This window comes from Gymnoscopelus braueri, assembly GCF_963280865.1.
Source record: "Gymnoscopelus braueri genome assembly, chromosome: 21".
Classification (NCBI taxonomy): Eukaryota; Metazoa; Chordata; class Actinopteri; order Myctophiformes; family Myctophidae; genus Gymnoscopelus; species Gymnoscopelus braueri.
Window position 1 is genome coordinate 9,992,610 of NC_137623.1, and position 12,675 is coordinate 10,005,284.

Consider the following 12,675-nt stretch of genomic DNA (forward strand, 5'->3'; position numbering starts at 1 on the left):
TTGCCGATCTACTATCTGATCATTTAGCTTGTAGATACAAGGGACTCAGCTGTAGCAGAAGTTAACTGATTACAGTTTACTCACTGCAGTAACAATCAAATGAAAACACCCGACACATCTTTTCACTGTTCTTTCTCAGTAACAGAGTATTTCTATGCAGAATTGATACTTTTACTTAAGTAAAATATTTGAGTACTTTTTCCACCACTGGTCAGCTGCACTATTATTTTGAAGTCCACCAACCGGTGAAGTCACATGCTTATGTAAATAGAGAGAGACTGACTGAACAGTGATGGTGTGACTGTGTGCTGGACAGTGAGTGGACTCTCCTCAGGGCGGGGGTGCATTGGTGCACCAACCTGACTTTTTAAACATGTGTGCAAGTTCAACCAACGTTGTACGAATGATCCGTTGTCTTTGTTTAAAAAAACTACGATAAGATTTAGCCCAAACAAAGTAATAGAACAGCACCTGCTGCTGCTGTAGCTCTGGTCCATAGCGTTAGAAGCGTTCTCCTGACCTTAACGCAATGGTAGCCTACTTTCAAGCCGTTGCCCGCTAACCCGCGGTAGCCTCTCTCGTCTTTAGAAAAAAATAAAGGCACACTTTCGCTACTCACCAAAAGAAAAGACGGTTTTAAGATGTTGAAAGCCTACTTTCCTTAGTGGGAAGACTCGGAGCCCCCCACCTCACGTCTAAAATACACTTTTTGACCAGAAAAGAAAATATTTCACCGGAAGGAAAAAATGTTTTAGTTACTCTACTGCGTCCCCTACCGCAGTGGTTCTCAAACCTGTTCACGTCAAGGACCCCCAAATTGACAAGTATTAGCCCGCAGGGCGCAGGTCCTGCACGGACCGGCGGACCCCCATCAAGGACCCCCATAAGAAAAGATTTTTTATGGCTCTATGATTTTCAACCATTTTAATTTCAAGGACCCCCAGTTTGACATTCATTAGCTACGGACCCCCATTTAATGGCATTTCTATCAGGTACCCAAATTGAATTTATATTGTAAAATCAATGTTCATTTAACTCTGAGAGTGTACAAATTAACGGGTCCATTTGGTTCCATTTGTACACTCTCTGAGTTATAGTCCCATGTTAACTATCTATCATTTAACTGGGGACCCCCTGGAACTCCCTCAAGGACCCCTGGGGGTCCCCGGACCCCACTTTGAGAACCAAGGCCCTACAGATCTTGTCAACATTCCATTAACCAGACCTGTAGGGGGCGCAGTTTGCCGCTGCCGTGCACAAAGTGGAACACAGTCAGATCAGGGGTGCGGCTCCCCTCCCCATCCCTCCCCATTCTGACATGACGCAGCTGATGCTCCGGTTTCTGTTCTTGTAACGTTATCTGCTCTCCTCCTCTCTGACAGGGATCCGGACTGACTCTCCGGCTGACTCTCTCCTCCATACATCCCATCATCCTTTACGTCCAGCCATCATCATGCCCAGCGCAGAGGAGATGGCGGAGTCGACCACCATCAAAGTGATGTGCCGTTTCAGGCCCCTCAACAGCATGGAGCTGGCCAGGAAAGACAAGAACATCCCGAAGTTCAAAGGGGACGATTGTGTGCAGATAGGGGTAGGTTTATTGCGACGCCTATTTATAATTTACACAGTGTGCGCAGTGGTGTAAAGTAACTAAGTACATTTACTCAAGTTCTGTACTTAGGTACAATTTTGAGTTTTTTTTTTTTTTACTTTATTTGAGTATTTCCAAATTTCAGTACTTTTACCTTTTCTACTCCACTACATCTCAGATGCAAATATTGTATAATTGTAGTGTTTTACTCCAGTACAATTATTTGAAAACTTAGTTACTAGATACTTTGTAGATTTTGATTACAAAACATACATTAACCACTTCAGCCCTATATACATTTTGGCCATTTGAAATTAAATAGAGCTTGTAAATTTCAAGGATTGTTATACATTTGAAACTTGAACGTGAAATGGGACATTCTGCATAATGAGTAGGCCTACTTTTTGCTTGTGGTACTTTAAGTACATTTTGATACCAATACTTTTGTACTTTTACTCATTTACTTGTAACAGAGTATTTCTACATTGCAGTATTGATACTTTTACTTAAGTAAAAAATGTGAGTACTTTTTTCCGCCACTGCAGTGTGGCAACTTGAGCTTAAAGTAGGACACTTTCAATTCAAAATAGTTGTTTTGTGAGAAGGATCTAGAGTTCTATTATATGTTTAGTTAAATTAGTTTCCGTCTAGCTGTGTGTAGCCTAATTTATCTCTTATCTCGAGGTTGCACTTGCCTAATTTGCAGGCCTAATAATTTGCAACAGTAAGTAACGTTTGTGTGGCTGGAATAATGTAGTTTGGTAATATGGTACCTTTTGTACTTTTAAATACAAATGTTGCATATTGTCATCAAATCAATACGAGTACAGTATAAAGGTTAGGACGTTAATAAGTAGGCCTACATCTAATGTGGGCTATTGCTTTAGCAAAAATGCTGCAATAGCTCACCCACCCACCCACCACCACCACATGCATTTATCCATGAATCATATGCTATTTGCCATATTAAGCCTTTCTCTGCTTGTAGATTAAAATTGCCAACATACTAGGGAGGATGTACTGCTCCTCAGTGGCAGCAACTAGAGGATGTTTTTGCTCTCTTGGGAATATTTGTGAGCCTCAACCTACCTCTCAGTACAAAAGTAAAGTTTTCCTCCTCCATCCTTCCCTCAAATGAAACGAAACCATCATGTGTAGTCAATGACAGACAATTTATTGTACCGTCTATAACAGTGTTGGTCTGTATGTATGTACAGTATACATGTAGGAAACTGGGCGATATGTTGTTGACTGTTTTGGATTGTCGATGTATCTTGCCCTCCAGAAAGGCCCCACCGAGATGAGATTGATGAAGGACTTAATTTAGTTGCGTAGCATTTTGTATCTTTGCCGACATGTTCTTTATTATGTAGAGAGGCAATCAAGTGGAGTGAGCAGACCATAGCACACCTTGCAGAATAATAGCAGCCTTGTCACATCATGCCTGCACAGCATTTCAACCACTTCGTGGCCATGATATTTGGCCTGGTTTTACGAGTGATTTCCCCCTTGTTTAATTGAATCTATAACAGGCTATACATATGAAATGTAGATAGACGGCAGTAGGCTAACTGCTTCAAATCAAAACAGCCTGATTTCCACGAGGACGGCAATGGAAGGGCTGATTCTAACCGGTTTATAGGAGGGGGAAAAAGCTGCAGTGAAAATTTAAAGGAGCCTGTAGTTTTGATGTTTTTGTTTTGTATCAGCTGTTTTTTTTTAAATGGGACTGTTGTTCTGACTCAGTGATACAGAAGACACAATGTGATGACTCAGTACGTGAGTAAGATGTAGCTTAAATAGAACAGAATGAGTGAGGTAACTGGGTTCATCACTCAGCACTTTGAGTATAAGGAAATAACTTTTCACCTTAACTGATTACCGTTGTCATTTCTCTCTGGCTTATTTCTGGCATCAAGCCATTGCAGTGACTCTGAAGAATGGCTATGCAATATCATCCATTATTATGGGAGTCTTTTGAAATGTTGTATACAATGCCAAATTGCCCATTGCCTTTAGCGTGACAAACCATGTCGCCTGGTTGCACCAAGTATGTCGTTTTCCCTCAACCATATGGTAGGAGCTTTATGAATTCCGTCTCCCCCTGTTGACAAAGTTATAGTTACCTAATCTATATGGCAAGCAGGCACTATTTCATTGGCTTTTATTCTGAAGTACAATTTAGGCATTTAGCAGACTGTTTATCCACAGCGACCTACAAAGTGCACTGTCACAGTAAAGGCCTGGAACTGTTGCAACCATCAACAGGGTAAATGGTTGAGCAAAACCTAGTTTTGATCTACATGAGATACCCTGAACTGAGTCAGTTCCGTGGATTAATTGCAGATTCTGAAGATTTGTCATTATGTTTAGACTTCTTGATGTTTCATTCATTTATTTAACTTACTTTATTGTATTTTTTTGTGATTTTAGTGTATTGACATCTAATTTTAAATGACTGTTGTTATATTTTGACTGTTTTATTTGATACAGTAATTTATTTTGTGTTTTCTCTGTCTGCATGGCTTGTATTGTACCTGCACCACTGAAAATGAGGGTTTGCCCTCATTGTGTTTTACAAGGTTTTAAATAAACTAGAGGTTCGGGTTGCTACTAGGCCCTCACATCTAGATCTAGATCACATCTGTATCTGTCAGTCCTTGTTCCTTTTATGCCCATATATAGAGATCCCTGATGTCATCAGTATATTCCCATAGGCATGCCTATATACAACACACTCCATATGTGGGCGTAGCGGCATTGGGAACTCCTTATATGGTTTTGGCTGAGTCATGGTGACGTGAGTGTGACGTCAGAGGTCCGCCCGCCGGCCGGTTCTCCCTTGAGACAATTTTAATATAGCATAAATGATGATGATAATGATGATGATGATGAAATAACATAACATACTACCTACCGGTATACGTAGCTATCTACACAACATAAATAGCATCTCTCTACTAGTCTAAATAGTCAGCACAGGAAGCACTTCAAATCAAAAAGTGCAGACACAAAGATATTAGTGGTTGCTTAATCTCTCAAGAACAGATTCTGCTCTGCGTTGGAATCTGTCGTGAAGGTTCGTCATAACGTGTACGCACTGTGTGGGCGTGGGCGTGCCTTCAGATCAGGAAGCAGGCCGCGCTTTACCCAATCAAATGTAGTGGGCGGGATTTACGTGTCCGCTGATCCTTCCCTACTCGAAACAAGCCGAAACTAATTTAACAATAGCGTCAGCGGAGCAGACAAAACCACGGAAAGATATTCACATTTTAACTTGCTCTTTCATCATAGAAACAAGTGGGCTTATAACCAAAACGATCCATGTTCTCTGGGAGAAGTGGTGTTAGTGTTCCGTGTAGAAATATTGTTAGTGGGAATGAAAACATAGTCGCACCACCCGGAAGTGGAGCGTGAAGGCAGACCAAAACCCTGGTTTCCTTTGCGCGCGGGTGCTACGTCGCCATTGTCCCAGAGCCAGTGAGAGATAGTACAAACAGCAGAGGGCGCTGTTTTTCATTCTCACTGGCTCTGGGTTCCCAGATTGGTGGTTGCTAGAAGATGAGGTGGATTGTTTAGAGGTCAGTGTTCAGACTGCCAGAAGAAGTAGAGGAGATATTAAGAGGAGACACTGCTGGACTAAAACAAACTGAATTGAGTCCAAGTCTGCTTAGGAGAAACCTTTTAACACTGCTGCCCATGTTTAATAGCTGGTCTGGTCTTGTGCTGTATCCCTTTGTGCTACGAAAACAAACTTGATACAACCAAATCCCATGCCAGTTATGCACTGCTGCGTCGTTGGCACCTCTAGGAATCTCTGAGAGGCTTGTGAAGGCATAGGAAACATGGCAGTTGAGTGATATCTAGCCAGGTGGACTGGACTGACAGTCTGTCATTTCACACTGATGTGAACAGTCAGGTGAAATGGCACTGAATGAAAGTCTGATTGCAGCATGTTTCACAAGTCACACTGTAGTCTCATCTTCTGGCTCTGAATTGTCTGGCTGCCTTTTGGGCTCTAGGGTTAAATAACAGACTGCATTATGTTCTTCAAGAGGTTGATGTAACATTCTATTAATCTCCAAATATAGCCTGCTAAATGGTGGATCATGATGATGCATCTGATTAAGACAGTAGTGGTTGATATTGGGTCTTGATAAATAAGGCTTTTCTTTAGTTCTCCAAACACCGTTTTTGCTATGCCGTTATTGGCCTAGTGAGCCACATGACAGAGCACTGCCACATGACCAGGAAAATGCCCCCTGAATGGCCTGTAGTGCAACAATATTTAACGAGAAGTTAGATGACAGTTAATTTGTTGCTTGCAACATAATGTAGAAAATAAATAATTTAATAACAATGAAAAATGACGACAAATTATCATAATAATACATACACCCTCTGAATCATCTGAGGCAATTGTATACAGTAGATACAGACAGATCAGAGTTCTCGGGCCAGACTTCTAGCAGTTTCCGTATATTACAATCTCATTGTCGAAGAGTGAGACAGCACACCACCTTCCAATAGAAGCCTTAGAATCCAGTAATGGACAAACCCAATTATCCCTGCACAGTGATTTGAGCTGAGTAGGCAATAGGTGGCCTGGCAATGGGCAAGACGGTGCTTATTCTGTATTTACTAGATAATGTCACATCTTTGCACCATGTTGTGAATAGTCCACGTGACAGCTTATGTAGTTCATGTAAGCTAGCAGATAGCATGTATTGGCATAGCATGTATTATTGCCAACTCCACACTGTGACTAGGTTTTGATATAGGCCTAAAGAGAATCGTAACCATTCCTTTCCCCTCTCTTTCACAGGATAAACCGTTCTACTTTGACCGTGTCTTCCAGTCCAATACTACTCAGGAGCAGTTCTACAATGCTGTTGCACAGAAGATTGTCAAAGGTAGGCTGTATATCAAGGGTGTCAAACTGGGCCTGGGTGAACAAAAACAATGCAACGCCAACCGGAACCAACCACCGGAACAAAATTCTTTTTTTCCTTTTTTCTAAACCGGATCACATGGACCAGTTTAGAACAAATACAAGGCTTTCCTCCGCTGTGGAAAGGCTGATGACGCGAGGTTAGGGTGTCACAAACAGCCTGTGAAGGGGTCCAGTCCAACCCTTTAGTTGATTTTGGGAAGAAGAAAAAAAAAGCTTACAACCATTTATTTATCAATGTATTCCTTACACAGCAGATACATAACATGTAATTATTCATGGAAATAATTACATGGAAAGAAGAAATATTCTCACAGCTGAAAAGTGAGTTTCAAAATAATTTCCAAGAAGGAATTCTCACACTTTCACCATTTGCCATCAAGCAGGCATTCTCCATATTGACAATGACTTATAGCTGAAATGCGTTGGATCCGTGAGTGCTGGTGGTCTGTTTGTTCTGTTACACCCGATAAGAGCTGTGCACAAGAATTGTGCTGGGAGCTGTGCTTTCTCTCTTTTATCTTAATACAAAAAAATTGTATAGCCTATATTTATAATTTGTTTAGTTGGGTCTACATTTGTGTCTGCTAATATTTTGATTTCAAATTGTTTATTCGTGGAAAGGGTGGAGCGACCGGATATAAGTTAATAATTATAAAAGTAATGCTTGCGAGGCAATATTCTTCATAAGAAACTAAATTAATCAAGTTTTATATTTTGTAGTTAAAGCACAAAGACACATGAAAACAGGTGAAAAATAGCAAAAAAAAACAAAGGCATGACTATGCACAACATTTCTCTCTCCACATGTGTCTGACTTGTTTCTTGATAACTCTTATGTGCAGATGTCCTGGGCGGCTATAACGGGACAATATTTGCCTACGGGCAAACCGCCTCAGGCAAAACACACACCATGGAGGTAAGATGAGCTAGAATGTTATGTGTGAGTGACGTCTTGTACTATAGCTTGACATCCGTACTGATGTTTTGGGTTCTATGCTTCATAAAGGGGAATCTCCATGACCCAGACATGATGGGGATTATTCCCAGAATAGTTCAAGACATCTTCAACTACATCTATTCCATGGATGAAAACCTGGAGTTCCATATCAAAGTATGTCAATCATTCCATAACCTTCTTGTAACTTTCTACGTTCACGCTCAACTGTTTTGGACTGTTCATTTTAAATAAAAGTCTTAACTGTGGAGCCACTGCTTTACAGGTTTCGTATTTTGAAATCTATTTGGACAAGATCAAGGACCTATTAGATGGTATGTACAGGATACAGTGACTATTTTACGATTGTCTTTCCTGTGCTTTATATCATTCTCTGAGGTACTAGTATTTATGTTATTTCAAATACAGCATACGCCGTCGCTAACCCACACCCAGGCATCACCTATCGAATAGGACTTTCTCCTGTCAGTTGTCTAACCCGCTCTATTCTTTCACAGCTACAAAAACCAACCTGTCTGTGCATGAGGACAAAAACAGGGTGCCGTATGTCAAGGTGAGACACATGGAAACCGTAGAGAACTTAAAGACTGCTGTGGCACTGGACAACGAATAGTTCAGCACCATTCTGTTGACAGAATGGCCAACGCAGTCACAGTAAAATCTTAGTGACACTATAATATCTGTTCTATTAAAGGCCCAATCCAGTCTTGCGTTTTGTATGTTTATTTGATGTTGTTGAGCTGTGCGTCTCAGAAGAGACTTATTGTCTGCCTGTGAAGCAGTAGAAAATGTGTGATGTTTGAGATTTTATGTTATTGTAATGTTGTACTTCAAATGACTGCAGGACTTATGGATAATCACATAGTCAGTCAGAAAGAATTTGACCACAGACAGTTATGTACGTACTTACCGACAAACTGGCTTAAATATTGACAGACGCAACCACTTTCTACCTGTCGTCCCTACTTTGGGCATGGGCTAAAATGGTCAAAAATTGCAAAACATTTCTTACCTACAAGCTCAGAATGTAAATGCCTATTTTGTCATGTGACAACGTACAAAGTATAAAATAGGACTTAAGTGTTTAAGTGACCTATTTTTTAAAATTGTCCATTAGATGTAAAGTTTGACTGTAAAATAGTGCTGCACAATTTCCCTACGACTTTCAATACATGTTATCTTTCTGGATCAATGCAAAGACAGTCGAGTTAAGAGAACGCTCCCATCTTCAATGCCCCGTGGCCTTGAACGCACAAAGTAACATGGTTCACTTGAACATAGTTGTTCCTTTGTAAAGACAGCCTGCTGGTGTCTTCGTTCGAAACAGCGGTTCTCAGTAAGTGTGTGTTTGTGTGTGGTCCCCAGGGGAGTACTGAGCGTTTTGTGTGCAGCCCTGAGGAGGTCATGGACGCCGTGGATGAAGGCAAGAACAACAGACACGTGGCTTTCACAAGTAAGTTTCTTTCAACACTGAGCTCCTTCAGTCCCCGATGCCTGTCATGGGTTCAACCTGAGTGGACCTCCTGACTGTGACCAGGCTCACACCATGGAGCCCTCTGAGCTTCACAGGCCCGGTGACAAATTACCTTTTTGCCCAGGCTAAAACACCTCTCGGCAAAGGATGACTTACTCAGCAGTAATGTAAAAATAGCCGTGCGCCCATAGAGTTATAATATATCTAGAGGGCGGATTGCCCCGCCCCCAGCTATTCATTTCTATGAAAGTGCTCGGTGGCGTTTTGAAGCACCCGGAAGTCTGCCGGAAGTAGAAATATTGGTTCGATATTGAGTCGATTAGAGCGGCCATAGAGCAGCCCAGTGGCGTACCCACCATAGAGGCAAGGCAGGCGGCCGCCTGCCCAACTAAAATCTCGCCACCCCTAGAAAATAAAGTAAAAGTCTGTCGGACCATTAGCCCGCCTCCTCGTCCATTCACGCGGGCAGGCAGACAATCACTACCGTAACCATTCAGCAGAGCGACCCTCGCCTATAGTGATGCAAATGTATGCCTTTGTCTTCATGGCCATGGGGTGCCAGGAGTGGGGGTCTGGGCCATCACCTGAAGGCTATCACCTGGCATAAAAAGTACAGCAGAAGTACAATGACAACCTCTCGCCTAAATAGTCTGTGTCTCCTAGCGTTTGAGAGAGATTTAACTGAAGGTCTGAACTACGATTCAGTTATAGATATTTTCAAGTGCAGCAAGCCTGTCGTCTCATGTTTTGAGACATCACTACATGCTTGCCTTGAACACTATTTGATTTAGCTGTTATTGTTGCTGTTGTAATCGCAATGTTGAAATGAGTCAATAATTTGTGCAGGACATCATGTTCGCCTTTTCTGTAATGCTGTTTTTTTTTAAATAAAAATACATACATTGATAAATAATACATACATTGATTATACACTTATTGTTTTTATTAACGTTTTTCAGTTTTGTAGTCAGTGTAGTGTTGGTGTTAACTTGTTTCCCCCGAGATTTTCCCCCGAGTACCCCCCCCCCCCCCTTCGGAGGGGGGGGGGGGGGAATCTCGCCTGCCCTAAATGTAATTCTTGGGAACGCCACTGGAGCAGCCATAGAGTTATGAGCATGCGCACAAACGGGAGATGCACGCGCACTGTGCAGTAGCATTTTAAGTGCATTCTCAGATTTGACCACCAGGCTTGGCCGCTTCACGGTTCTACCGTGGTTCTGGGGGCTTGCGTGCGCCTTTATGACTACTGGTTAGCGGGCTGTGTCACTTCCTGTAATGAAATATTCAGAACAACCGCTGGATATTTTGTTTCCTTGGAAGTTTTACAAGGCCTTCATTTTTGTTTGACTCCTGATTAAGAAAACATAATTGCTGCTTATATTGTTTGAAATGTGTTTAAGTAGGGCTGCACAATTTTGTTTTTAAACAATTTGTTTAATTTCAATTGCTGTAATTTCCAAATCGCAAGATACTTCTGTTTCATCAAATGATGAGATATTTGAGGCAGCCGCCGAAATGATGTTCTCGGGTCTTGAGGTTTATTCAAAGTAACTAAACATGCATTATCATCTCCATACCTCCACATTTACAACTGCTGAAAAACCTTAACGTCAGCTTTATTTTAGTGCATACTGCAATCTCATGTGAATTTTATTTGTTGTGCAGTCCCAAGTTTACTACTAGAAAATGTGTCGCTGCCTCTCAGACAACAAATACGTACGTTTCAAAATATTCATTGCTAAATGTCATGAAGTAAAAAAGATAATGGAATTTAATTGATCTTGGTACAGTAGCGATGTGCAATGTTTCCTATGAGCATCCTAATTTGTGTAATTAAATTGACGGTGTGTGTGTGTGTGTGTGTGTGTGTGTGTGTGTGTGTGTGTGTGTGTGTGTGTGTGTGTGTGTGTGTGTGTGTGTGTCTCCATCTTAGACATGAACGAGCAAAGCTCCAGAAGTCACAGCATCTTCCTCATTAACATAAAGCAGGAAAACGCCCAGACGGGACAGAAACTCACTGGCAAGCTGTACCTGGTTGATCTGGCCGGGAGTGAAAAAGTACATCCCTATTCCTCCATCTGTCCTGACTCTTGACTTTGTTGTTGTAACATCAAGCTGTGCAATCACATCATTGTTGTAAAATGATAGGGTTTAAGTCCTGATTTATCACTGTAATAGGTATGTGCTTGGTTTGTTTTCATCTGGGGTGTGTGTGTGTGTGTGTGTGTGTGTGTGTGTGTGTGTGTGTGTGTGTGTGTGTGTGTGTGTGTGTGTGTGTGTGTGTGTGTGTGTGTGTGTGTGTGTGTGTGTGTGTGTGTGTGTGTGTGTGTGTGTGTGTGCGCGTGCGTGCGTGCATGTTTATAGTTGGGTAAAACCGGAGCAGAGGGCACGGTGTTGGACGAAGCCAAGATGATCAACAAGTCCCTGTCATCGTTAGGAAACGTCATCTCAGCCCTGGCTGAAGGCTCGGTGAGTGAGTGTAGGGTGTTTGTCCAACCTGAGCTGTAGGTCGGACCACCTGTTTGTTACGTTGAACATTGACAATGCAGGATATAGGATGTAAGCCCACATACTGTACTGTACGTGCTAGCAACACTGTGATTAACCCAGCGGTTTTCAACATGGAGTCCAGAGACCCCCACGGGCACCTGAACAATGTACAAACAATGTACAATTTAGGCCAGGGGTCTTCAACAGGGGGTCCGGGACCCCTAGGGGGTCCTCAGAGTTACTACAGGGGGTCCGCCAAATCTTTGTGTGATATGATTGTTTTACCTTAACCACTTGAACCCTAGCATCCCTTTTCTGAGGAGAACTCACAACGCTGCGAGGCGTTGTGAGCTTGTAGATCGGCTATTTTTGGCAAAGAGGTATAGGTGTAGAGGGGAAAAAGAACAGTAAACGTACACAAAAAAGTTGAATGCAAAACACCATTTTATACAATATAGAGAGGGTCCCTGCTTCATCTCTCTCTCAGCTAGGGTGTCCTTGGACGTTGAAAACGTTGAAGACCCCTGATTTAGTCATTTACTGTATACTCTTATACAGAGCAACTTAAAACGTGCAAGATTGGAGTAAGTGACTTGGTAGCCACGTACAAATCAGGTCTTGTCTTCTGTCAGCCCTATGTACCATACAGAGACAGCAAGATGACCCGTATCCTTCAAGACTCGCTGGGGGGGAACTGTCGGACCACCATGGTCATCTGCTGCTCACCCTCCGATAACAACGAGGCTGAGACCCGGTCCACGCTAATGTTTGGGCAAAGGTGCTGCACTCACGCTCGCTCACTCGCTCACTCACTCACCCTCTCACTCCCTCCCTCTCTCTCTCTCTCTCTCTCTCTCTCTCCGTCCGTCCCTCTCCCCCCTCCCTACTCATTCTGTTGGAGTGAATTCAACAACTCAACAGAGAACACATTAAAATTACATTAACCTTGTATACAGAGAGAGAGAGCCGCTGCAGGTGTTACATTACAGTTTCTTTTCTCTCTCTCTCTCTCTCTCTCTCTCTCTCTCTCTCTCTCTCTCTCTCTCTCTCTCTCTCTCTATCTGTGTCTCGTTCTCTCTCATCATTCAGTCAGGGTGAATTCCCTAAAGAGAGAATGGTAGAGAACACATCAGAGAACATTATCCTTGTATATCCTTGAAAGAGAGCTGCAGGACAGGTATTATGTTACAGTTTAAACTCTCTCTCTCCCT

General features: G+C 42.3%; 1 protein-coding gene across 1 annotated transcript in view; it reads left to right on the top strand.

Annotated features, from left to right (window-relative positions):
* Positions 1-1,471: 1,471 nt before the first annotated feature.
* The window catches only part of LOC308077152 (kinesin-1 heavy chain-like), a gene marked incomplete at its 5' end in the record, with an annotated part of 37,244 nt that continues 26,040 nt past the window's right edge, over positions 1,472-12,675 (top strand). The window contains 10 exons of the mRNA XM_080417739.1: positions 1,472-1,591; positions 6,417-6,504; positions 7,388-7,461; positions 7,552-7,656; positions 7,766-7,814; positions 7,998-8,053; positions 8,866-8,953; positions 10,908-11,032; positions 11,339-11,443; positions 12,097-12,242. Coding sequence (XP_080273865.1) covers positions 1,472-1,591; positions 6,417-6,504; positions 7,388-7,461; positions 7,552-7,656; positions 7,766-7,814; positions 7,998-8,053; positions 8,866-8,953; positions 10,908-11,032; positions 11,339-11,443; positions 12,097-12,242 — 956 coding nt within the window. The remainder of the gene's footprint in view (positions 1,592-6,416; positions 6,505-7,387; positions 7,462-7,551; positions 7,657-7,765; positions 7,815-7,997; positions 8,054-8,865; positions 8,954-10,907; positions 11,033-11,338; positions 11,444-12,096; positions 12,243-12,675) is intronic.